The sequence below is a fragment of the Dipteris shenzhenensis genome, chromosome 24 (genome assembly GCF_047967505.1).
Source record: "Dipteris shenzhenensis isolate YYH24624 ecotype China chromosome 24, Dip_SZ_1.0, whole genome shotgun sequence".
Classification (NCBI taxonomy): Eukaryota; Viridiplantae; Streptophyta; class Polypodiopsida; order Gleicheniales; family Dipteridaceae; genus Dipteris; species Dipteris shenzhenensis.
This window is the reverse complement of record NC_141619.1, coordinates 16,470,705-16,498,624: the sequence shown is the minus strand read 5'-3', so window position 1 is coordinate 16,498,624 and position 27,920 is coordinate 16,470,705. Positions and strand designations below refer to the sequence as shown.

Sequence of the window (27,920 nt, the reverse complement as noted above, 5' to 3'; positions counted from 1 at the left end):
TGTACTACTTGTGGAAAAAAAGAATAAGTCAATGTGCCTCTGCATCGACTACCGAGCCCTCAACAAGCTCACTATCAAAAACAAGTATCCATTGCCTCGCATCGATGACCTTTTCGATCAACTTCTACATGCAACACAATTCTCAAAGATTGATCTTCGTTCAGGTTATCATCAAATTCGCATACGAGAAGGCGATGAGTACAAGACAGCTTTTCGAACAAAGTATGTACACTATGAATGTTTGGTCATGCCCTTTGGGTTAAACAATGCCCCGGCCACATTCATGACACTAATGAACGACATCTTCAGGCCTTTCCTCGATAAGTTCGTCATCGTTTACCTCGATGACATCCTCGTTTTCAGCAGATCCCTACATGAGCACAAACAACATCTTCATCAAGTTTTTGAAGTTCTCCGCGCAAATTCTCTCTGCATCAACATTGAGAAGAGTGAGTTCTTTAAGACCCAACTCGAATATTTGGGACATGTTATTTCAGCTCAAGGCATCTCTGTGGATCCCAAGAAGGTCGAGGTAATCCGAAACTGGCCTACTCCTAAGAATGTTCATGATGTCCGCTCTTTTCTCGGATTGGCAAACTTCTACCATACAAAGGTCTATCAGTTTTCCGAAATTGCAGCTCCTATGTCCGAATTATTGAAAAGCACACCAGTTTTTCAGTGGCTTCCCGAAACAGAGTATAGTTTCCAACAACTCAAGCAAGCACTCACTACCACACCAGTTATGGCTATTGCTGACCCAAACCTTCCGTTTGAGGTCATGACCGACGCTTCCGACATCGCTACAGGAGCAGTCTTGATGCAAGAAGGCAGAGTTATTGCTTTTGACAGCCATAAACATTCTGATATCCAAACCCGATACCCGGTTTATGATAAGGAGTTTCTTGCTATTGTACATGATTATCGCTCTTGGAAACATTATCTCATGGGAGCCGACTCTGTGGTCAAGACAGACCATCACTCTCTAAAGTATATCTTTACTCAGCCAGTCATGAACGCTCGAGATCTGGACGACTCCGATGCTACTTGGCAATCTGATGAAGACTTACAACAGTACCCTGACATTTTACAGCAGTATTTTCAGAATTTACAGTGATATTTTCTACATCAGTTCATTATCTCCACCAGGGTCTTCTTTTGAGTGGGAGGGGATGTCACGATCTGTGACGTATTCCTTTCTCTATATCTAGACTTATGAATGGTTTGATGAATGGACACTTGTGGAAGGGTATGCCCTTTCGACGGGACACTTCCTATGAGGCACAACCCTTGCCCTTTCGACGGGACACTTCCTATGAGGCACAACCCTTCACAAGAGACATTCTATTGAAGAGACATTTCTATTGTAATGTACCCTCTCATCAAGGGTCGCACCCTTCACAAGGGGTACACACCTCTTCATGCACATACCCTTTGGAGTACACACCTTTTCATGTGTGACTCTTCACTCTCTATATAAGAGAGGCCCAATTGTATGGATGACACATTACATCCACCCTACAGACATTCAAGCAATACAATTATTCCTTGTTCTCTGCTATCTCGGTCTCCTTTCTGTTCCTTAGCACATTTCTAAATATAGTAAATCTAGGATTTCTTACACAAGCAGGGGGGTGCCCCCTTTTCCGAGATGCTAGCAAGAGCAGAGCACATGGGAGCAGTTCATCTTCACGATCAGTGCAGAGATCCGTGGAGAGAGCCAAAGTTCAGCACGATCCCTAGCAGCCTTCTCTTCTCATTCAGCCAAAGGCAACAGGATGGATTGCTTAAGAGGTCGATCACTTCTACGTCGGGGACTGGGCACTCCACAAAGGTGGCTCTACAGGGATTCTAGCAGGCACCACGATGTAAGACCACTCTCGAGCAGTATTAGACCTAGAGAAGCCCCACCATGCTCTTACCCAAAAGGGGTCCGCATTCAGAGGACCTACTGCAGATGAGGAGATTTAGCTGGTTATTACAGATATTTGGCAGCAACTAGAGTCAGTACCCTAGGAGGGCTGGGCTTCGTGGGTGGTAGATGCGATTCAGAGGAGCAACGAGGAGTTGCAGTCTCATGCCCTTAGACGGAGGAGGGCTCTTCAGGAGCGCGAGCATGCACTGCGACGAGACCTCGCCTCCATAGAGAGGCTCAAGGAACAGGACCCAAGATCCCAGTGGTTCAATGATAGATATGACAGTGCACGCCTTGAGCTCCAAGACACAGAGGTTCGGCAGGCTAAACCAGGCCCGCTGGGTTTAGCAGGGGGATAGGATGACGAAGCAGTTTTTTCAGACCACTAGACCTTGATCGACAAGCACGCAACTATAACGATTACGGGATCCCCAAGGCATCTTGCACACTGATCCACAAGAGATTCTAGAGCTGACCACCGATTTCTATAGCCATCTCTTTCAGGCGGAGAGGGTGACTCTAGCTTGCCTTGTGGCCCGCGAGTTAGTTTGGGACCATGTTGCAACACTAGTCTCGAGGGAGTTCTACAGGAGACTAGAGGATTCTTTCACAGCTGAGGAGCTTTGGGAAGCCCTCAAGGCCCTTCCGACCCAAAAGTGTCCTAGCGAAGATGGCTTGACTCCGGCCTTCTTTTGTAACTTCTAGGAGATCATTGCCATCCCTTTCCGCTCAGCCTGCCAGGAGATCTTTGACACAGGTCCCTAAGCAGGGGGTGGATTTGTTAGATCCTGAAAGGGGGAGATAGGTCAGATATCCCACAATGGACACCGATCACCTTGCTGATTTCCTCAGTCCCTAAGTAGGGGGTGGATTTGTTAGATCCCGAAAGGGGGAGATAGCTCAACTATCCCACAATGGAGACCAATCACCCTGCTGGACACCGCATACAAGATCCTTGCTAAGGTCTTGAGTTTGCGGTTGCGGCCTCATCTCACCGGCATCATCCATGATACACAGACTGGCTTTGTACAGGAGCGCAGCATCCTGGACAACATTTTCACGTTCTGAGAGGCAATGGATTGGGCCAGGGAGGAGTTACAGCCTTTGGTCATCCTTCTCTTGGATTTTGAGAAGGCTTACGACAAGGTGGAGTGGTCTTTCCTGGAGGGCACTATGCAGAGGTCGGGTTTCTCAGACAGATGGATTAGAGGAGTCTTTGCGCTCTAGGCGGGGAGCTCTAGTCAGATGCTTATAGGGACACGCGGGTGAGGCCTTTTCTCTCTCTCGCTCGATCCGCCAAGGCTGTCCCCTAGCTCCTTTTCTTTTCCTTTTTGTGGCGGAGACATTGGGCTACTACTTGAGATCGTAGGTGGCGGGCCTCACAGGGTTGAGGCTCCCAATCAAACAAGAGGAGGAGCTGTTGGATTCCGAGTTTGCAGTTGATACATCCTTGTATGTAGAGGGCACCACAAAGAGCTTGGAGAGAGTCAGGCGAGCCCTAGCAATTTATTGTGAGGCCTCGGGTGCACGGATCAACTGGACAAAATCCGTCGATTTCTTTGCAGGCTATGAGGAGAGACAAGAGATTCGAGAGTGGGGGAGTGCCTTTGGCTTCCACTGGATACTGCGGGGCCAAACAGGGAGATATCTCGGGTATGAGGTGGGTATTGATATTACAGAAGAAACAAATCGCCCCGGTTCTTGAGAGTGTTCGATGCAAGCCTTAGTAGCAAACCAAGTCCTTGCCACGGCCTGGTACATTGCCTCCTGTTGGTGCTTCCACAAAGGGTGCATTGGACAGCTCCGACGTTTGGTTCGGAATTTCCTTTGGTCAGGATCAGACGGCATGAGAAACACCAAAACCCGGTCTGCTTGGCAAACGGTGATCATGCCACAGGCATTGGGTGGCTTGGGTATCATTGATCCGGAGATGCAGAGCAAAGCCCTCTTGGGCAAGTTGGTTGTGTGCGGCCTCACCCCTGGTGCAAAGCCTTGGAAGCTCCTCTTACAACGAGGGCTTCTCAGGAACACCCCATGCACTAGGGGGCAGTGGCAGCACTCACACAGCTGGATCTTCTCAGAGGCCCCCCTTACCGGAAAGGGTTCCCCCATGATAAGGAGCCTCCATAGAGTCTGGCAGAGATTAACTGGGGGCCTCATCCGTGCTCAGCCCCATTGCAGAGAGGACTTCGAGCATCAACCCCTCATTTGGCACCCGGAGATCAGGGATCAGGATGGACGTATGCTCGAACAGCAGACCCATTTTGGATGGGCACAATGGGACAGTGGTCAAGCCTGCTCCTTTGGCAAATGGAGCAGGTTACCCATGGAGGCAGAGGCGAGGCTTGGAACCATAGCGCAAATGCGAGGGGCAGGTCAACGGATGAGGGAGATTGACCTCAGTCTTGGTGGGAGGGACTCCGCATGTGGATGGACAGTAGATGGTTGGGTCAGTTTTCTTGGACTGGAGTCCCCTTGAGGATGATGATTCAGCAAGGCAGCAAGCAACCTGGTTTCTTCCGTGTAGGGCCTAGAGGCCTACTTTAGGCACTCACTGAGAGAGACCCAAAGATGGACGGGAGTCTAGATAGGATTCATTGGCAGATAATCAGAGTTGTGGGCCGATTGGCAAAGGAGTGGCGCACTAATCCTTCCAGATGGCGCCTCTAGCTTTGGGAAGGTAGGCGCCTGAGGGAGGTCTAGTGGGATCCGAGAGAGTGGTTTTGGGCTTCCAAGATCGGCCCCACCGAGCAGGAGGACGCGGTACCCTTTTTTTCCTATACCACTCAGATTGGCAAGAGGCTTCAGAGGCTGAAAAAAAATCATCATCTTCCACTGGTGCTCCAATGGAAGAAAGTGAATCTGCAAGTTTCTTCACTTTGTTGTGGTACTCGTTGATGCGCAGCTCGAGGGGTCCACTCAAAAGTATGTAAATATAGCATGTGCGTTCAAGGGGTAGTATAGCATATGCATTCAAGGGCCTATAAATGGACCCCTTACCTCTATACAAACTTACAATTTTTTTTCAATATCCCATATGCATTCAAGGGCCTATAAATGGACCCCTTACCTCTATACAAACTTACAATTTTTTTTCAATATCCCATTAAAAAATCCCTTAAGTAAAAATCTGTAAAATTTTGGATTTTTTTACATTAAAAAAACCCCTTCTATTGAATGCACATGCTATGTTACATATTTGTGAATGGACCCCTCGAGATGTCAAGATTCTGCCTCTGCACATTATGGACTCGTCGACATGGACCCCTTCGAGGGAGAGGCATTGGGTGGCCCAGCGGGTGCCCCAAGAGGTCCGTTTTAGGTTTTGGACGCGTCTATCGTCCAATTTGTGGCCGAAGAAGATCTCCTACTTCTTCTGGTTGGTCGCCCATGGAGGTTTGCCCATAGGCCCGTGGCTGGAGCAGATGCGGATGGAGGGGCAGTGTCACTGTTGCTCTCCTGGAGTTCTGGAGACATCCCTCACTGCCTTTGGAGCTGTTGTAGCGCAGTGCGGATCTGGACGAGAGCCCTCAAGATTATGACCCGCATGCAGAGCCTTCAAAGAGACTACACCTTGGGGATGGTGGCCTGGTTGACTTAGACAGGTCACGCGTTCCAAATTGATGATATCTCTCCAGCTTACCGGATACAGGGTTAGACCATTCACAGGATAGAGCTCCATGAGGCGGTCCCTCCTGATAGCCCGGATCCTCATTCCCCTCCGAAGGATAGCATGTGGGAGGTAGCAACCAATATCACAGCGTGGAACATTTGGGTTGCTCGATGTAGTCTGGTGGTGGGTGAGCATCTGATTCCACCCTCAGCTACCTTGGTCGCCATTTGGCAAGATATCATCTACACCCTACGCTTCACCTGGAGGCGTGGGACCCTGAGGGCGACTGTCGCGAGGCGCGCACGTTTCTGCAAGGCTTGGCCTGCAAGAGTTTTCTACATATTCGCTCCGCAAGGGATTTGCTGGTTGTATAGTCCCCTACCACAAATTGGCAGTGAGCTAGGTTTCTCTAGAATGAGCTGGTTTTTCTTTTCTTTCAGCCTTATTGGTTTTTTTCCATACTGAGCACCTTCGGGGCTGCTGTTTTGTATGAAGTTTTTCAAGCATTGATTCTTTGCCCAAAAAAAAAAAAAAAAAAAAAGGTTTAACCATTATAGCTCTACAAATGGAAAATGGGTCAACATATCTTTTCTCAATGTGTATCCTCCTCTTCCTGCTCTCATGCTTTCTTCCTTGGACAGAATAACACCTGAAATTGCTCACAGCTCTTGCTCCAAATCTCTGAATTTCAATTATTCCATGTTGATCGGGTTACCGGAGCCCGAGTTATGTAATTAGACACTGAGGGTGTGATTATGACACGATGGGTACTGATCATAGATTGATTTCTGGTTTGGGTATTCTTTATTATTTGGATTTTGGAATTCCAATTTTGAGTGGTGTCTTGCAAACTATTGACTGGTATCTATTGTCTCTAGAGTTTTTTATGTGAAATCTTGAATGTATAGATACCTGAATTGCTGATACTCTAAAGTTAAAAGTTTAATATGTGACGTGTTAAATGTTTAGATTTTAATTAATTCCTAATTATGCTCGCTTTTGGCTATGGCTATGCTTTTAACCAAATCTATATATTTGTAAAACTCGTGTCCGAAGTATCGTATTAGAGAGCTACTTTGCCATTTGTTAGTGAGGTTGTCATGATGCGGATGGGGGCGGAGAACACAATGTGGAGAGAGCAAAATGTGAGAATCTGTAAATTAACGTTTAAAGAGTACAAGGGTTGTCAACATGACAAAACCCCAGAGAAACCCAAACTAGGGTAAGAACCCACATACACATAAACTCAATGTGGTTAGGAGGGAAAATTTAGATAAACCCTTCTAACTAATATTTATACCTAGATGAATCCAGGAACATTCCCAAATTCATCCTCTAAAAACACAACATAGTGCAGTTTCAATCTCGGCCACTGCCATAAATATTACAAAATTTCTAACACCTCCCTGCAATGACAATGAACTTATGTTCAAAGAGTCATCTCAATCACCAAATGGAAGCAAGCCCAAAGCATTGCAGAAAGCTTCAAGCTTTTGTCTGGGTAGAGCCTTGTGAAAAGATCTACAACATTCTGATGTATAGGACAATAGAATCATAGATCAAACTGATCTACCCTGCATGCTGTTCTCTTTAAGATAATGATAATGTATCTCAATTGTTTGAGCACAATACCTTCATTTGTTTGCACTCCTGATAGTAGTGTAACAGCCACAAGTCAGACGTCTGAAATGAAGCTTTAAGATTATTCTTGAAATCTGCAAGTCTCTCTTCACTTGTGCCTGCAGCATCATGCCATCAACAAAGGTCTCATGTCCCCCACAAGGGATGAATTTCTGGTGTGCTTCTATCCTTTATAAACTGAATAGGAGATACAAAGTGGGGGACGAGCATTTTCTGAGCGAAATCTTCCGAGCGTCCGAGCGAAGGAAAAAAAAAGCTTCCAACTATGCATAAATATGGCAAAAATCGATCAGAAGAAAACATAGTTTCACTTAGAAATATGCAAAGTATTATAGCAATGCCTATTTTTTACAAAAATCTTTAGGTGAATCTGTAGGAATGGTGAGAGCATAATGGGATGGCTTTTGAAGAAACCCACATGTAGAGTAGACTTCTCTATGAAAATTCCCTTATGATCCTTCTTACAACTTTTACTTAATAGGGGGTGACATTGAAAACCCTCTCTCAACCTATCTTCATGAAAGAGTTTCTTCAAAGAAAACTCATTGAAGCAAGCCATCCAGGTAGTTTCGCCAGCGAAACCCCTTTGAAGCAAGTCTCCCAAGGTAGTTTCGCTGGCGAAACTACCTTGGACAGCACTTTTAAAAGTGACATAACTTTCATATCCAATGTCCAAATATAGTCATTCAACCACTCAAATTGATCGGAACACCCCATTTGAGCACATCTATGGAGTTATATTTTGGAAAATCTTTCATATATAGTATTAAATATTACATGTATTTTATGAGAGTGATATATAAGCCCAAGTTAATACTTATTTATGGTAATTTAAACTTCTTTAGAAACATGTCCATAAATATGCTATAAAAACACTAAAAAGATATTGCCATATGATATAAATGTGTTAATAAGTAATTATATATGCATAGTATTATTACATTGAGAGTGATTATGAGGAATGTTTCTTAAAGGAATCAACACTTTTTTAAGGTAATAACAGGGGTACAAAGGGATGTCTCTAAATAAGAAAATTATGTTGTGTAAAAATGAATGAGTGACTAGTCTGTGTATTTTTATGATAAAGGGATCTAGTTCTAGTGAAAATAAAAGTGTAAAAACCATGTTTCCTAAAGAAAAACATTTTTAAAAATCTCTTAAAAAACACGCTCGGATAAACCTGCTCATAGGTTTTTGCTCGTAAAATTGACGCATCCATACAAAGTGCAAAGGCTCTTTGAATAGGATAATTAGTGACCTATAGCCCATAGCTTATAATATTGCAAGATTACATAAGGGATTCCCAGGTAGGAATCAATAAAATTGTGTAGAAATAGCTTAAAGCTGTGAGAGTGGTAGCTTGCAAGGCAAGTGGCTACTACCAAAATGAACATGAAATACCATAATCCGGGAATCTATGAAAGATATATTATTATAGGTGTCAGGATTGTAAGTCTAATACATCATGAAACAAGCATGAACATGATAACTAAAATAAAAATTTCAACTCACAAGTCAAGAGTGAGCCATGACAACTGACAGTGGACACACATGTTTAATGTTTATTTATTTTTTAAGTTAGCTAGAAAAAGCCCAAGTTTATTTATATTTTTAAAAAGAAAGAAAGAGGGAGAGAGAGAGAGAGAGAGAGAGAGAGAGAGAGAGAGAGAGATTAACGCCCTCAGAAGACCTTATGGGCCTACGGGACAAAGTACATCAAGAAAAGAAACTCATACAAGCATCTATGGGCTAAAGCAAAGGACGTGCTAGGGCCCTTGCTGAGTGCTTTGCTAAGCTAAAGAGCTCATTGGACTCAAACTCACAACTCAAAAACTGAAACTGAAAACTAAGACTCAAAATCCAAAACAAACTCCCGTGGTGGTTCTCCGGTGGGCTGCAAAGATGTCCCGGATCTGTGTTTGTCGAGCTATCTCTTGCTGTGGCAGAGGACGTGGTCTCCTCAACCTCTGTATCTGATGGGCTATGTCAAGAGTGACGCCTAGTCTCTGGTGGTCTCCTTGAGGAGAGCTGAGAAAGACTAGACCTTGATCATGCGTGCTCTGGTCACTTGCATAGTCTCTGCATCTCTGGCTCTGCAGCGTCACATCGTCTTTCCCTATTGATCCACGCTGCCCTGATGCAACTAGCTCCTCCTCCACCCAACTATGTCTTGGAGCTGACTCAAATGCATAGAAATCTGTGATATGTCATTTGCTTGGTCTATCTCAACCTCCTGCGGTACGATCACCTGTTGAAACTATCTAATCAGTCTCAGTAGTGTCTCCTTGTGCCGTCTCATCTCAATCAAATAGATGCCCAATGCAGATTTGGTCATGGAAGTGGATCAACGGTGAGAGTGGACCGAAGCCGTGTCCCTCTTGAAAGAGGCAGTGATATCGTCCCCAAACCTCATAGTAGACTAGGCAGACACACAAGAAGTCCTCCTCTGTTTTGACCTCCCCCAGCGTGCATAACCTACAAATGTGCTGCCCTCTGGGTGTGCCTGCAGCCCTCCCTGTCTCAACCCTCAGCTATGGGACAAAACCCACATTTGCCCAATGGAAATCCTCAATGCATGTGCGACTCCTTTGTCCTCTAGGTACTGGGGTTCTGATGATGAGTCCATCCTCCGATACTCTCAAGAAGTGGTCGTGATAGAACTGGATCTTGGTGGGAAAATCCTGGTCCTCCCCCGAGTCCGAGACGTATGGAGCTAGAGGAGATCTACCATATGATACAGTTATTTTCATCTCGTGGGATCAACTCGGGTGGTGCATCCATGCTGTACTGAAAGGAGGGAAGCCGGTCCAACTGAATACCTTGACTGGCAAACCATGTGGATACTCGTGCATACCATACTAAGTTGACTCTGCTCTCTACTAGCCATCTCTACTAGCCATCTGGATGACCTAGTTGGTTAAGGCCCAAACTCTGTGGAGCAATGTCATTGTCTAAAAGATGGCATCACTCTGGAGTGGTGTCATAGTGAACTCTACCTATACTATCTGACGTAGGATTGAGGGCTCACTATGAATCATCCTAGACCCCATAATCCTCTTCCAGTCTGTCGCCGAGAGATCACTCCCCCAAAAAGGTGTTGCATACATGGCAGTCAGTCACACTAGGGTGTCAAAAAGCCAGCCCTTTGTCGGCGATCTTGAAAGCGTGCTTGAAAGCATTGCCTCTCTAGTTGGGCCAAAGCTCTCTATCCTTGTGTGAGCCGTGTCCTGACCGCATGGACCATCCCGAAAAACTGACCCTAAGAAGATTGCCCCCAAGTTTGTGTAAGGCTGCAATATCTCCAATGGCTCACCTCGATAAGTGGAGCTATGTCGGTGTAGTACTACGTGTGAGATGTTGAAGATCATAACCTTGGTTTTCCCAAAGTTAACTGTTAAGTCTCTCTCTGCAAAAGACCTCTAGGGCCTCTAGATGTCTCTGTGATCTCTCTCTCGAAGATGATATGAGGAATATGTCATCCGCATACTGCTGCAATTAGCAGTGAACCCCACCTAGGCGGTCAACAAAGGATGTGATCTCGTCAATGTAGAGCCAGAAAAAGAGTCAGTAAAAGAGGCCATCCCTGCTTCACTATGATCGTACTCTCAACCCAATTTGATAGGCCTCTTCGAGCATGGACTCTTAGGCTCATCACCCCCCAAATTATGACCTCTAGAATGTAATCCCTTGATCATACGAGATCATGGGACAGTGTCAAAGGCCTTCCGAAAGTCTACAAAGCAAGCGTAGACAGACCGCAACCTCGCCTCCTAAATGATAGCCCGCAAGATGAAGATGTGGTCTAGGGTGGAGTGTTATCTCCGGAATCCTACCTGTCCTAGAGCTCACTGCTCATGTGCCTTTGTGTAGCCGCTAATCTCCCTCTCCAATACCAACCCGTAAATCTTGGCCAAGGTGTGGCCAATCATAAGAGTGGTCGTTCCTAGTGTCCATGGGATCCCCTGCTTTGTGTATCGGCACAATAGTAATAGTAATAGTACTCTAAGCAAGTGGGAAGCTGTGGCATACAGCATGATTAAACATCTACGCTAAAATACCTCCTACCCATTCACGAAATGCTCAGATCGTAGCCCCTCATTATCTTGAGCTCTCCGCCTATGAAGCCTACAAAGTACAGTCTGTACATTCTGTACAATGAACAAAAGACTAGTGGGCACACATATGCGAGTTCACGCTATGATGTCCCGATGTAGGCACGACCTAATATGTCATGTATGCTCATGCCAAACATTTGGATCTACAATGGAAATATGTGGTTTCCCCTCAAATACAAGCCCCAACTCACTGATAGGATCTCCCCCTCGAGATGATTGAATCACCTCATCCATCCTATGTGTAAGGAAAGCCTACCTCTTACGACACATCAATCGCCGTGCGATCCGCTATGCCTTGTGTGTCGTAAAATGGCCCAAGGCTCGCTCACGTGTGAGGTGAGATCTCATCGCTCTACACTCGTCATTGAACCAAGAGTTTTGAGGCATCTTTCCAACTAGGATATGTGCTATGGGTCGAGTCGTAGGAAACGATCTAGGAGCAAGGTGTCCGAGGCACGGGGGAGGTTTGCATCATGTCCAAGTAAAGCCGGAAGCTCACAGGCCAAGTGGCTCACATAGACTAGATCAAGAGCACGGTCAAAATGGATCTCGACACGGGTGGATGTGGGAGGGGCTCTCCCTATGGCTGGCCTAGTAGCCAAGATGCTAAAAGCTAGGTATGAGTGGTCAACGCCAAGTGAGGGAGGAGGCATAATGAAGTCGTGTATCTGTGATACAAAGGCTAGGGGACCCATCAGATAGTCCACTGTACTTGTCCCCCTCCATGTGGGAAGCAAGTGAATCTGCCAAATGATGGCTCTCTCTGGAAACCGTTATATATAATCAATCATGGACAGCCCCTAGCTCAAGTAGATGTCACCCACATCCTATCACATGTGGTGCATCTGCTGAGCACCTCACTATCCCAAGCTCTACTAGATCCAGCTCCAGTACGATGAGGAGTCAGATGCAAAATCTAGCAAGCCCGCCTATCTATCTCCCGTGTGGTGCATTAAAGTCACCAAGGAGGAGGGTGTCTCCCCGCCTAAAGAACTCCATGATGTCATCATATATCGTCTCATATTGGCTATGTCCCTCTGTGGTGACCTCATGCACATAGGATGATGTATCTAGGGGGAAATAGCACACCGCAATAAAGATCAGCCTTGCATCCAGTAGATGGACTTGTATCCACATGTGTCATGCATGCTCCCAAGTGTATCATGTCACTGTGGACAGCCCTCTCTCTAGACTCTCATGTGTCTCACTATACAAAATCGCGTCTCTATCGGTGTAGGTATCTAAAAAACCCCCTGGGTCAAACCAGAGGTTGCCATTACAAATTACACACTGTCATCTTCAGCCTATTTTGTGCTCTCATCTCATGAGTCACACCGTGAGAGAGAGAGGAGGGGGAGGGGGGGGGGGGGAGATGTGTCTTAAGCATGTCTTAAAGACACGTACATCTCTAAAGTGTCTTAAGTTATAGGGACTCGTTTCTAAACAAACATGACTGTGTGGTTACCTCGGACATAGAGGGAACACGCGATTCTAGTGAGCAGTATGGATCGATTCCTCAAATAAGTCACTCTCGTCAAACCAAAACAGAGGTTCAAACTCTCCAATTAGGCAACCTATTTGTTATAGATTAAATGGGCTACCAGTTGGTATTTTTATTGACTTTGATAGTAAATATAACAATCATTTCTAAACGGTTGTCGAATACCACTCTTAATATGAGTACTGAAGATGATCCACAAAACGATGGTCAAACTAGATGGTCAATCAGCTTCATTTACCTATGCCGAACATTCTTCGACAGGTTTAAGTACATTCATGGTCACGTGTAATTTCAATCCAGAACACCAATTGCAATAGGGCTTGAAAAAGAGAAAGTTCATGCAGCCAAAGATTTTCTCAAAAACATGAATCAGATGCTTAAAATAGCTAAAGAAAGTATCACAAGGGCTGAAGCTAGAGCAAGAAACTATGCAAATCCACACTAAAGAGATGGAATTTGCAAAAAGCAAGAAAAATATCTTAAAGTGCCAGAATATTTAGAAACCCTTAAAACAAATAAATGTCCAAAAGTCTCCTAGGTGGTACTTAAGAGAAATTGCTTGGAAATTGGCTTCACCAAAAGAATGTCGAGTGCAAGCAGCTTTTCATGTTAGTGGACTAAAAGAAAACTGGGGGATGATTGATAATCCAGTAAGCAAAGTAGTCCTAATTAAACGCATTGAACCACCTTCTTTACTCCATGAACCAAAAGATAGATCAAAACTGTGTTTAAATTGGGAGAAGATAAATTATCTCCAAACAAGGTTTTCCAATTTTGTTTCAAGGACAAACGTTTCTTCAGGAGAAAGGAATGTTACATCAACAACAATATGGCAGGTTAAACTTAGGTGGAGAACCACAAGGGCTCAAAAGTGATTCATGTGAGAGACATTAATGGACCGAGCATTATACAGCACCGCACGTTCATAAAGGTAAAAGGCTAGGGCCTATGAGTAAATACAGGCATAGGTGTTAATAATGGAGTGCAAATATAGGCCCATGAGAGGACTTATGGGAAAAAGGTCCAATTTTGGGTACACCCCAGCCAAGTGAGTCCCAAGTGGCAATTAATGGGCTTGGTTGGGTAGATTCTAAAAGGAGCTCCATTTGACTAGAGGAAAGGGATTGAACTTAACGTAGGAGTTCACAACAGCTTTGTCAGTTCCGTTCAAGTTAGCAAATTGTCCTTCTATATGCTCAACACGAAACAACAAAAGGAATTTTCCCATTGCTACATATACGGGTAAATCAAAAAATCATTTTTATGGAGTTTCCAAGTTTCCCTAGCATTCTCATGAACACAAACAAAAGCAGCACGATAAATGTGACCTAAATAAAGCCCACTCCTACTATGAATATTGTAGAGAACATAGATTACTTGGGTAGCGCTGAGAGGTGAGAACTACAAACTCTAATTTTCAAACACATTGGATGATACTCCCTCACTTGCACCCTATTTAGGGTAAGAACATTTATTGGTAAAGAAATTAATGTGCACCTCAAGTTCAGCTTTGTCTTTTAAGACCATCTCCAATTCTTCCTTAAGCTCTGGCTGAGATTTTCTGAGCGCCTTGATTTCTCGCACAAGCACCCTCATCTCAGCCTTTGATTTAGCTTCCAGGCTGTCTCTGTCTTTTTGCAGATCTCTAAGCTTTTCCCTGAGCTCAATAACCTCAAGATTTGCCTTTTCTTTCTGCATCTCAACTACTTGTAATCTTTCTTCTACTTGAATTCTGGCCCCCTGAGGATTTTTACAAAAACCAGAGGGGTGTTTAAGAAAGAAATCACTAGTGTTGTATCTTCATACTATTCTTAAAAGAATGAATTACATACATAGCACGCACCATACCTTTTCAGCTTGAGCCTGCTCATTAGCACTAATGAGAGAAGCTCGGGCTTCTTCCAGCTCCCACTGAAGGTTGTTCAAATTATCCCTCTCCATGGACATCACTCGCAGCAATGTCTCCCTGCTCCTTTGCTTAGTACTGTCAACCTCCCCTTCCAAGTCCCGAACCTTTAAAGACAAACACGGACAATGATAAATTCTCCACAGCTTTGAAAGCCTAATCACATATAAACCTAGGCATCTAGAGTGTGAGAAGATGTTCATATGGCACCTTTGCTGCAAGAAACTCCTTGACAGCTGTTTCTTGACTCAAGCGAGCTATCAAGTCTTCTATATCAGCCTTTGCTGTACTCAACCTTCTCTGCAAATTGGCCAACATTCTCCTCACATTGGCCCTTTGATCGACTGGCAAAGATGTCTGGACACCTTTACAGCTTTCTGTGTCAAACGTATGTAAAGTCTCTGAGCTTTGACTACTGCTATTGGGATGTTCCCATGGAAAACCTTCCCCAGGTCCATCACCAGCTGCATAGGAAAGTTCACTTCCTCTGACAGAACTCATCTCACTTCCAATACTATCAATAGAAGGTGTTCTCCCATGCCAAGACCTTACCTCCTCAGTACCGGAATGCATGAGTCGCAGCTTCTGGTCTGTATCATCAATTGCTTTCACCATAACCCCATCTGTAGTCGAGCCTAACGCTTTAACTGTAAAATTGTTGTCTGATTCAACAGATAAGTTTTCTTTTCTTTCATTGCCGGACACCTGCTCGTTACGATTACAATTTAGCTGGGTAATTTCTGTGGACCCATCTGTCTGCTCCACAGTTGCCAAAGCTTTTGTTTCAAACTCTGAATCCTCCTCACTTGTGGCCTTAGAAGTTCCTATCCCAAGTATATCAAAAGTGGAATCGCTTCCATATTCTGTTGCTGAAGCTGCAGATGGGCTTCTCCCAGATGATAAGACACCAGAATTTGAGCTTGGGTCACTAGCACTGTTAGAAAGCTGTGCTTCCTTGATCACATTCATGGCTACGCACAGTAAAAATAAAAAGCTAATTTAGACCTCAGCAATACAGAAACAAATATGCTCAAACAAATAAAGCATCTGAAGGAATTTGTACATTGTGGGTTGCTTATAAATAAGTAAGACGAATGCTCGAACCCTGCACTTACTTTTTCATGCGAATATTCCAACCTAATTTCAAAGTCATCTGTGGGCTACAGGTACAGGCACCTTTGGATTCTGGAAAAGGGGACTAGCTAGCACACGGGAAGTGAGGGAGAAGTTCAAGAAGAGAAGGGGTAAAGATAGGAAAAGAATTTGTATGTTGTGGGCTGCTTAAAAATAAGCAAGTCGCATGCTCAAACCCTGCACTTTCTTTTTCATGTGAATATTCCTACCGAATTTCAAAGTCATCTGTAGGCTACAGGTACAGGCACCTTTGGAGAAGGGGGCTCACTAGCACACGGGAAGTGAGGAAGAAGTTGCAAGAAGAGAATGGGTAAAGAGAGGGAAAGAAAATCATTTTGGAGTAGTCAAGGTGCGAAATGTGAGGGCACACAAGGAAGTATACAGGTGTAAGGGCAGCTAGTGTGTGATCGCATCTCTAACAATGAGTAGGGGTGGACTAATGCCCTCTCAAAACACAACAGCCCCTAGCATAAAATCCTAACCACCACTACCTGGGCTATCTTTCCCCTTTATTACAGCCATCATTCCCAAAAATGCAACTGGAAATTACAACTGGTGACAACAGCTGTTTCAAGTGAGCAGCTCAGGGCATGAAAAAGTTGGAGTTTATATGCCTATGAAGTTAACCTACAGGGATCGAAACATTCAACTGACTCCATCAAGCATAGCAAGAAGTTGTTATACGCAAAATGCCACTACTTTTTCTGAAGAGCCAAACGCAAAGCCATTTTTGCACTGGCTTCCAAATTACTTGAAGACAGAATATATGATTGGCACAAAGCACTTCAAAATTTCTTGAATGTACTAGCAGAACAATAAACCATCAGTTCATCTGGCCTCAAAATCCTACCTACCCTAGCAGCAGCATCCTGTTCATAAGCACCTCAAAAATTCATAAAAGTACTGTGCAAACACAAGGGAGATAAACCATCACCTCTCATCTCGTCTCAAAATCTTCATAAATGTACTATGAAGACAAAAGGGTCAGTTCATTCTGGTCTCAAAATCTCACCTGCCCTAGCAGCAGCCTCCAAATCAAGAAACGCTGCCACTGGAGCACTTCGAGCAATATCGATGTCTGCAAGTAGCTTTGCCAGCCAATTAGCCAAAGCAAGCCTTCTCTGCCAGAAAATAAAAAAGCACGAGAATTGACTTTTATATCCATAATTCTGCCAGATGAGATTTTACATTTTCTATCCAACTCTTTTAAAAACAGTAATGAGATACCAATTCCATAACAGCAAAAGAATAGCAACTTTAGGCATTGCAGATGGTAACTCCCTCAAGCCAGATATTATGCGAACTGTTTGACAGGTCCACTAAACTGACCATGAGAGTTAAATCAGAGTCAGAAATGTGACAAGATCACTCAAGTCAACAATAACCAGCGCAATAACAGAGATGGAGGAGCCCCTCCTTCAAGCTTGGAAATGCCAATTGCTTTCTCACCACCTTACTTTTCAAAAGAGAGTAACAAGTGTTATGCTCACAACTCATTCCCATGGTTTTGTTTTGAGAGTGCAGTGTAAGGATTACTTCGCAAACCCGATTCCACGAGAAGCACTATTAATCAATATCTGCATACTTACGGCGGGAAGAAACAATTACTTTGCAAGATGTGTGTAGTCACAATCCTATGCATCAGAACCATCATAACAAAAGGCACAAACAAGCCAAAACATTATGAAAATCAGCACATACACAAGCATTAATCATTGTGAGGCCCTCAATCCTGTAAAACAATTACTGTATTCCCACTAAACTTAATAAATGTCTGCTTTAAAAATGTTATAGTTTCCATAGGACAGGTTGAGAAGTAAGCCATACTGATTTTAAAAAAAGAAATTGCAGCACGGCTGCAATTACAAGCTGAAAGCCATCAACCAAAGGCTGTCAGGCAAGGTCAGTGGGCAGAAAATGTTAGAAGCATAACATTGTCACATGAAGGTAAGGGACACTCCTCACCAACCATTCAAAGGAGAAAGCTCTATGATAGCAAATTTGTTGCCTTATTATGGTGTCAAAATATGCATGGATACCCTTGTATGGCATGTAAGAACTAGAGGCCACAAAGGCCAAATGCCAAAAGTTCAAGTTGCTACTAGCGACTCCATCCCCAAGCCGCCTAGCCACCCGAGGGCACAACTCCCAAAAATGGATCCAAGAGTTGAAGGCCCCTAGCACCCACGGCTTACATTATATAAGCCATCAAGTAATCCACAATCGCATGCCAAACTACGCCCCCCAAATCCAAGTGTTAGTTCCAACTCCCTTCCAGGACGAAACACGTGTGCTGTCCGAACTCTGGTCAACCTGCCACCACAACAGTTGAGTTCCAGGGTCACCTCCCTGCCTGTGGGGGCTGCTGTACCGCAGCCTAGCAGCCATTGTAGCACCTAAACATAGGGTCTCACAGCCCTTAACAAATCCAAAAAGAATCACTTTCCAGACCTGGTGTCTGCCCCACCCCCCAAATCACAGCATAATCACACCATCCCAAAAAATTCCAAGGCAGGCCTAATGTCCCCAAATGTCGCTCACAAGCAAGCGCTCCCCTAATGGAAGTTGGGGCTCCTGAGAATACCCAGCTAGGATGGAGCCTGTCCAGGCCTACGATTCCCTAACGAACCTATGTGCAGATGGGGCTGCAATGTATGGGACATGTAGATCATCAGAAAAAATCTTTTCATTATATTGAAATGAATTACATGATTCTGACAGCCAACATTTACAACAAGGCTCTTGCTGTAGAACCTCTCCATCCCTAATAAAAGGCCAAGATCTCTCTAAACTCCTAGATAGAGTGCAGTTTTATGCTAATCAGAAGCGGTCACCTCGAATTTTTCGGAAGGCTAGTGGGTTTACTTTAAGATCCCTAAAGTTTCTCAAGTAATGCGAATTGGTCAGGTCTATAAAATGTCTCCACGCTATTGTACTTCTTTCTTGATCTTTAAAAAGATCAATGATGTGGCTTACAAATTGTGTTTACCTGATGGTGTTTGGGTACACCCACTCTTTCATGTCAGCAAACTGAAAGAGAGGTTGGGTGCTGGAGATAATTTAGTCTCTGAGCATGAACTTGTACAACTTCAGGATCTAATCGCACCACACAAGCAGCTGCATTTCAACACAATATCAATTGCCGCCGCCCGGTGCCAACCATTAGTTCCAACGAAGTACACAGCCTAGACTAGCGATAGCCACAGGCACGGGAACCACTGCCAAATCTACACATGCCACAAGCACTTGTCACAGGTCACCACACTGCTCATCAACATCCACAAGCAAAAAGCATAAAAGAGCTAATACCACATTGGGACCAGAGGCCCTGAGGGCCCATGTTTGAAGGTCCTGGACTGGTCACTGCATGCTAGGGACTCCATTCCCTAGCTCCCCTAACCACCGAAGGACAACTCCAAAAAATGGGTCTACAAGTTAGAGGCCCTTACCATCCGCACGTTAATTTATACACACCACCAATTAATCCACAATTGCATGTGGGACTACCCAAACCTCATGCCCTCATTAGCCCATGAGGGGCTATTCCACACCTTCACATATTGCATATATTTGGGCCATTAGACCTATATATTTGGACTACAAGGCCCAATACCATGCCACAAGGAGGTTGGGCCACAAGTTCAAATGTGGAAATGGAGGCAATTAAACATAAGGGATAGTATAGGGCACTATTTGAATGGATGAAATATGGGGGATACATGTATCGTAGCTTCATGACCAAGGTAATCCAATCAGAGAGACCGCAAGAAACCTTATACAAGATATTGCATGGGCGAATGGAGCTACCATAATACAAAAGAGTAAATAAAATTCTATTGGCACAAATGCGCAAATAAAAGTTTATTGGCATTTCAATAGCAGCTGGAACCTTGTTAATTCAAAAAAAAAACACACACACATTGAATCACGGCATAGATACAAGCAGGCCCCATCTAGTACCTCTTCAAGAAGCGTTCGGCTCGCATTCACCCACATCATAGAATTCTTTGGAGGTGCTGCAGGTAGATGTTTGTTTGGAAATGTCCGCTTTATCTGTATGAAAATGATAAGTGGTCCCAAGATTACAATTTTATTAACAAAGCTAAATCTCAAAACAGCTTAATAGCTCGTGCAAACACATCAGTGCATCATCAAGCCAATGTGTGTGTGTTAAATGATGACTTCTTGAAAGAATTGGCGGTATACCGCTGCATGAAGTTTCAAGAAGTCACTAAACCGCCTTAAAAGTTTGTGCAGCATGCTCAAGCCCTGGGGGGATTGTATACCAACATTCATCCTGTAAAACTGAAAGGAGCAAAAGAGCACAGCAATCAATTGTGAAATTAAGTTAGCACTTCCGTCACGCCCACAGCACCTGTATGCCCATCATACATGACAAGGAATGTCCTTAATACTCATTGCAATCAAAAATGAAGGGACGTAATGGAGAGACGTAAACAGACCAAATTTCTTTATAAAATTTTACAACCCAAGGATTATGGGAATCTTTTCGTGTGTATTAAAGCAGCTCACTAGCACACATTCCCTAGAAACCGGATGGTGCATTGACTAGGTCAAAGATGACATGAAAAACAAATCAAAAATCCAGAAGGAAATATCCTCCATGAAATGCTTTTGGTCTCTTAGTTTGGGAAAGCAAGCCCTCCATGCTTAAGGCTAGCGTGGATCAAGAAGCATGGTAGTCTAAAAATGCTGACGCAATCCCCTCACAAAATCATCTTGCAAATCAATCAAAGAGAGAAAAGAACAGGGAAAAAAGCAAGTAGTCTTGCAAGAACCCCCTTTGCCTTGAATGTGCAAACATATTCATGCCATAGACTGATGAATAAGAATATAGATGGCTATCACTCAAAAATGCTAGGAAGAATAAAACAGTTAAAGCACATGTCACTCAACCGTATTACTCAAACCAGGCTCAAACCTTTAGAAACACCCAGAATCAGAATCCTCATATAAACCTTTAAAAATAGTCAGAATCAAAATCCTGAGATAAACCTTCAAAAAACAGTCAAATCGAAATCCTGAGATGTGTGCACCCTTTCTGTCAAGGGTGGCTCGCTCATAGGAGTTTTTCAACCAGCATTCAACTATTCTCAAAAGAGCCTCTATCATGCTAATCAAGACCCATTTCCAACCTCCAAGCGAAAATTTTCAAGTGAAGTAGATACCGAGCAAAACCCACCAAAACAAGCATTCACACGCATCACTGAATTTGAAGACTCTTATCCACATCAAGAAGACGAGAACCATTTTTCAATTACATTTACTAGATGAACATGTTTGGTCTCTTGTAGAGTACAATTTAAAAGAACCGATAGCAAGTATAGTATTCAACACATCATCATATTTTTATCCATTTGACGCGGTCATCTTTTCAAGACACCATATTTTTCAAAACACCATCATGGACACTAGAAACTCCTAACATAAATTTGGTTTATTTGAGGTGATTATATTTTATTAAGACACATCATAGACAACAAAAAAGCAAGGCCTATCCATGTGAAATGCGCTTTAAGGAAGTGGCACTTCAAGTGACCTGTTCTTTCCACTTGCATGTAAGAGTGCATCTCAAGCTTAATGTAGCTTGCCAACATAGCTTTCAAAAATGAAATTTTTGAAAGACCCCCCTTTGAAAAGGAGTGTCTTGTTCTAGCTTTAAAATTTTAGTTTTATAGCTCTGTAGGAAGGCTGGAAGAAGCATGAGATGCACTCACAAAAGGCACTTGGAAAGGTAAATTTTTTTACCTAGAACAAACTGCACCGGTGCAACTTAGTCTTCCAGCAGATAATTTTTTATGCTAGAAGAGGTCGTGCCGACGCGGCCTATTCTAGCATAAAACTTTGAGAGCCTGTATCTTTTGATTGGCAAATCCAAATGGGGTCTTGTAATATATCAAATCAAATGGCAAGACATGATTTATACATCTATCATGTTTGTTTCAACATCTAATAAAGTTACATGCATCAAAATAAATATTATATTAAGCTATGGCTAATTTTCTCCACCAATTTTAGAGCTTGATAGCCCATTTTATATACCTAGATGAATCCAGGAACATTCCCAAACTCACCCTCTAAAAACACAACATAGTGCAGTTTCAATCTCACGAGAGTCACTCATAAGATTGAAAACCATAAACTCCATCTCGCATAGCAGGGACTAGCTACTATGACATCCCCACTGACGTCATCAGCGCCCAACAGTGGGTGTAGACCATAGTATAAAAGTATGCTCTCACACATTTTAGGCTATTGTTTTTCAAGGGTGCAATTAGTAGGATAGCCCAAATTCCCAATTAGGCATGCCTTTTCAAAGGGGCTCTTTGAAAAAATTTAGGCTATTGTTTTTCAAGGGTGCAATTAGTAGGATAGCCCAGTTTAGGCTATTGTTTTTCAGGGGTGCAATTAGTAGGACAGCCCAATTAGGCATGCCTTTTTAAAGGGGCTCTTTGAAAAAATTTATGTTTCCAAGAGCCTGTAATAGTGTTGATGAAGTCTTTTTTAGTCTTCAAGCATAGCAACAAGCATAGAAAACCAAATGAAATTTTTTAATGCTAGAGAGGATAGAGTTAGTTAGAGGAGAGCTAGGGAGAGAAGAGTTAGAGAGGGGAGAGTTGCAGCGTAAGAGATAGGAGAGTTAGAGAGAGTATGTGAGGCAGAGAGGTAGTGAGAGAGAAAGAGAGAGAGAGAGAGAGTGTGTGTGTTTGTATGGGGGGGAAGAGAGAGAGAGAGAGAATGAACAACAGAGAGTGAGGGTGGGAGTAAGAGAGAGAGTGAGAGAGTCAGTGAAAGAGAGAGAGTGAGAGAGTAGGAGAACGAAAGATAGAAAGATATATTAACGTCTACAAGGGGCCTTGCGGACCTATGAGACAAAGTACGAAACCAAGAAGTACCTCATACAAGCCACTGAGGGCTGAAGCAAAGGGTTCACTAAGACCCTTGCTAAGAACTGAAAACTGAAAGCAAAAGCTAAAATGCCAACATGCTCAACTAGTGGGAGTAGGAGTAAGAAAGAGAGTGAGAGAGTGAGTGAAAAAGAAAGAGTGGGACCAGGAGTAAGAGTGAGAGTGAGAGAGTGAGTGAAAAAGAGAGAGACAGTGACTCTCTCTCTCTCTCTCTCTCTCTCTCTCTCTCTCTGTGCTATTGGTGTCTCCTCTGGTAGTCTGTGGTCGCGCTTCTCTTAGTTGAAAGGCCATGAATCTGCCACGCAGGGCTGTCACAGGATAGCTCGGAGAGTTGTCTAAGCCCTCACACACCCACTGATGCCCGTGGCCCAGTAAACCTGCAATTTCGTATTCAAAAGCAGGGGAAAAAAAGGTGCCAAAACCAGAGCAAGAAGGATCTACAAGGGGGGCAGAGATTTTTTTTTTAAAATCAGCTCCTGGGTGCATATTTTATATTTCTGCAAATCAATCAAATGGGGACAGTAGGCAGTCCATCAGATCAGAAAACAAGGGGCAAGAAAGAGCACAAATACAGTGTTATTTGGGCCAAAGTGGATAAAATAGAGGACAACATTAAAGCATGCATATCCTCAGTCAAGGACGTGTGCAAATTGCAGGATGCTAAGCTAGAAGGCTTACAAAAGAAAATGGGAGAGAACAAGGACGATGTGCTCTCAAATATACATACTCAATTACAAGAGGACATGAGAAAATGGCAAACTGAAATGCAAATGAAATGGGCCAAAGAAATCACCCGCATGCTGAATGAGAAAACTAACTCCAAATCAAGACACTAGAAGACCAAATTGTCATCCTGAAAGAAGAGAATGAGAAGCTAAAAGCAGGCTCACACTGGGAGGAAGGGGAGATTCAACCACCTATAAAAGAAGAGCTGATTCTTCTTAAAGAACACATTGAACAGTTTAAGGATGCCAAGGGGACCTTGGAAGAGGGATGCAAGCTCATTCATGAGCTGAAATCTGAGAATGAACAGCTTAAGAGGGAAATGTCCGCGCTACGGTTCACTATGCAAGGGAAACATGCTGAGTTCACACAGCAAATCACAAAAGGGAAGGCGGACATGCTTGCGTGGAAGGTTGTACTTAAAAAGGCACAGTAGCTCCTAAAACAGAGCTCATATCTGAGACTTTAGAGGAGGAAAAAACACGCAGCAGCAAAGCTATGAATGTATATGTCAGATGCCAAGGCGCTGTTTGAGAAAATGGGCGTCAACCTGACTTGTGAATCAGCCTGGAGCGTAGGTAAAGCTGATGTGCCAGCTAGGCCCATGGTGATAAAGATGCGGACAGTTACTGACAGATCCACCCTCAGGGATATGAGAGCTGCGTTGAAGAGCACCAAAATCTTTTTAGATGATGACCTCACACTCCTACATATATGTATATGTATATGTATACATGTATATGCATGTATATATATATATATATATATACACACACACACATATATGTATACATACACATATATGTATATGTATATGTATGTATGTATGCATACATATACATATATACGTATGTCTATACGTATATACGTATGCATACATACATACATATATACATACATACATATACATATACATATACATGTATACATACATATATCATAGGCGGGCGGGACTGGTGCGAGTTATGGCAGCGAGACAAGAAGGGAAGTGGGCAGCTTACAGGGACGGGAATGTGATTATTTAAGAGAGGGCAGAAAGAGAGGAGAGGGCAGAAAATGCAGAAAATGGAGAGAGAGAGAGAGAGAGAGAGAGAGAGAGAGAGAGAGAGAGAGAGAGGGAAAGAAAGTTTGTTAAAGTCTTCGGAAGACAGATGGGTCTATGAGCCTGAAAAACCTGATACAATGAGCTGTGGTAGTGGAGCTACTAAACGAGCATCCACACCAATGCAGAATGCAAAAAAATGCAAAATGGCAGTACTAAGTCCTAAGTACAACATAGTCATATCTCGACTATATATATCAATCTCAGCATCATGGTCGGCATCATCATAACCATCATCATCACCATCAGCAGCAGCAGGACATCAGGATGGATGAGGCTGTGGAAGTGGAGGCATGAGGTCAGCAATAGAACGTTGTTGCCCCCTCAAGGGTGCAGTCCTGGTATGTCTCCTGGTCGTAGCTCTGCGTCTAACCAAGACCACTGTGACCCCCGTCGGTCGGGCTCCGACCCTAAACAAGGAGGGGATGTCCCCAAGTATGATCTGTGAGTCAACCCACTGTCTGAGCTGTCAGGTCATAGGCTCCAGGTCACGGTCATGTGGAGGTCTCGCCTCGTGGGGGTCTATGTGACATGGCTGAAAGAACTCTGTGATAAAGCTCTGAGAGGTATCAGTCGAAGGAGAAGTCTGCTCCTGTCTCCGTGCTCGGAGTATCCTATTGTAGTATCTGAGCACCTCATGAATGAAACCAGCCAGAGAGAGAGAAGGGAGGGCAGAAAACAGCACATGACGGTTTCTGAATCCTGAAGTGCGAGCACAAAACACGCTGAAAATGGCAGTATGGAACTGTAATGGCACTCTCTAGTCTGCCCCTGGGGGCTTCTTGGAGACTTACACTGATAGAGACCTGATTTTCTATACTAAGACACATGAGAGCCCTGAGAGAGGGCTGCCTACAGTGACAGGTTATGCTTGGGAGTCAGCACGCAGGAAAGAAATGAGAGGGGATAGCGGAACTAGAGGTTCTAGCAGAATGGCAGCCCTCTTCAAACTACACCTGAGACCGCTCATATCGGTAGTACGGAGAGAGGAGCATGCATGACACATGTGGATACGGGTCCATTTTGAGACACGTCCTCTTTTCATTGCAGTGTGCTACTTTTCATCCCCAAATACCTCATCCTATGCGTACGAGGTTACCACAAAGGGTCATAGCCCGTATGAGACGATCTTCAATGACATCAAGGAGTTCTCCCAATAGGGAGACATCCTCCTCCTCGGGGACTTCAATGCACGCACAAGTGACAAGCAAGTGGGTCTACTAGATTTTGCATCTGACTCCCTTATTGTACTAGAGCTGGACCCAGCTGAGTTTGGCATAGTGAGGCACTCAGCAGATACATCACATGTGACACGTTATGGGCGTCATTTGCTTGAGATGGGAGCTATCCATGACCTTACTATATATAATGGCCTCGAGAGGTGGCCCTCATCTGGAGGCCTCACATGTTTCCCACATGGCGGAGGGTCGAGCACAGTGGACTACCTGATAGGCCCACTAGCTTTTGTTTCACGGATACTCAATCTCTCTGTGCCCACCCCCCCTCTTGGTGCTGACCATACATACTTGGCCTTCGGCATCTCGATCACCATGCCAGTTGCTGAGAGAGCTCCTCCTGCACCAACCCGTGTCCAGATCCACTTTGACCGCACACTCAGCCCCGTCTATGTGAGCCACCTAGCCATTGAGCTCCCAACCCTACTTAGAGGTGACATGGACCTCACCCATGCCTCAGATACCTTGGTTACTACGGTGGTACAGGCTGCAGCGATCAGATCTTTCCCCATGACTCGGTCCTCGAAGGTCCCAAATGGGAAGATGCCCCAAAACTCTTGGTTTGATGAGGAGTGCAGAGAGACGAGAGCTCACCTCCTACGTAAGCGAGCTTTGGGACACATGACACCACTCGAGGCACAACGGGTCTCACGTCATAAGACGCGACGAAAGAAGTAGGCTTTTCTCACAAGCAGGATGGATGAGGTGATCAGATCCTTTCAAGGAGGTGATCCCACTATCCGCTGGGGGCTCCTCACAAAAGGAAAGGCGCCTATTCCTATCATAGACCCAGGTGTCTCGCACACATATGCATGCTCTCTTTATGATGTCCCAGGCTAGGCACTCCCAGATATGTCAGACATACCCAGGCCCACCACATGTCATGTGTTCACTACATAGAACATACGTGAGACGTTCCTACGGCTCCATAACCAGAGATCACCGGATCATGAGGGTATACGCACTGAGCAATTTGCACATGGACAGGAGGTCCTAGCACAGATGTTCAACCATGCCATATGCCATGGGTTCCCATCTACTTGGCGCACCACCACCATTGTACCGATACATAAGGCAGGGGACCCCATGGATACTGCCAACTGGGAATTACTGCACTCTCATGATTGGCCACACTCTGGCTAAGATTTATGGATCAATACTGGAGAGGGCGATCAGTAGCCATACAGAGGATCATGGACAGCGGGCCCTTGGACAGGCAGGCTTTCGAAGACAGCACTCCACACTCGATCATATTTTTACCCTGAGAGCCGTTATCGAGGAAGCGAAGTCAAGGTGCCAGAAGGTCTACACTTACTTTGTGGACTTTCGGAAGGCCTTCGACATAGTCCCTCGCTCTCGCCTGATTAGGCGACTACAGGAGCTACATCTCCCGTAGGTCATGATCTGGGGAGTGATGAGTCTATATGAGTCCGTCAGAGGGCGAGTCCGCGCTCCCGAGGGGCTATTAGATTGGGTTGAGAGAACCATAGGGGTGAAGCAGGGTTGCCCCCTCTCACCGACTCTCTTCGGGCTATACATTGATGAGATCACATCCTTTGTTAATCGCCTAGGAGGAGAGGGCTCCCTAATGGCTGATCTGATGGTACAGATACTACTATACGCAGATGACATAGTCCTCATTTCGTCCTCAGTCGAGGGATTGCAAAAACACTTGGAGGCCTTGGAGATGTTCTGCAGAGAGAGGGACCTGACAGTCAATCTTGGGAAAACCAAGGTTATGGTCTTCAATACATCCCAAGCAATGCTTCATCAACATCGCCGTCGATATAGTTTCACTTACCGAGGGGAGCAACTCAACCGGACCTGCTCAACTCATTGTCAGCTCGACTTGCAGTTCAATTTGCAACCAATAGCTCCAACTCAATCCCATGCTATCTGTTGCACGTTCCTGCCATTGCAGCTCATAAGTATAGTTCACTCTGGCGCCTTGCTGGAGTTTCATCTTTGGAGCAGAATTTGCTGCTCCATTGCACCATACTTCAGGTTACTTGAAGGCGTGACCAGCTATTGGAGTAAGTGCAGCTCTCTCAGGCCTTGACACAGCCACATAACTCACCATTGCTGTTGTTTGCTCCAATGCAGCTCCAG

General features: G+C 44.4%; 1 protein-coding gene across 4 annotated transcripts in view; it reads right to left on the bottom strand.

The window, feature by feature from the left end:
• LOC147886285 (PX domain-containing protein EREL1-like) overlaps nt 1-27,920 on the bottom strand; it is a 61,629-nt gene that overhangs the window by 30,362 nt on the left and 3,347 nt on the right. For all 4 annotated transcript variants that reach the window (XR_015543331.1, XM_087395702.1, XM_087395703.1 and 1 more), the window contains 6 exons: nt 20,029-20,127; nt 19,783-19,875; nt 16,835-16,943; nt 14,899-15,659; nt 14,631-14,795; nt 14,280-14,522 (listed from right to left, as the gene is read on the bottom strand). Coding sequence is in view for 3 of the 4 variants with exons in the window: in XM_087395702.1 (XP_087251828.1) it covers nt 14,280-14,522; nt 14,631-14,795; nt 14,899-15,659; nt 16,835-16,943; nt 19,783-19,875; nt 20,029-20,127 (1,470 nt within the window). In the remaining variant the exon portion in view is untranslated. The remainder of the gene's footprint in view (nt 1-14,279; nt 14,523-14,630; nt 14,796-14,898; nt 15,660-16,834; nt 16,944-19,782; nt 19,876-20,028; nt 20,128-27,920) is intronic.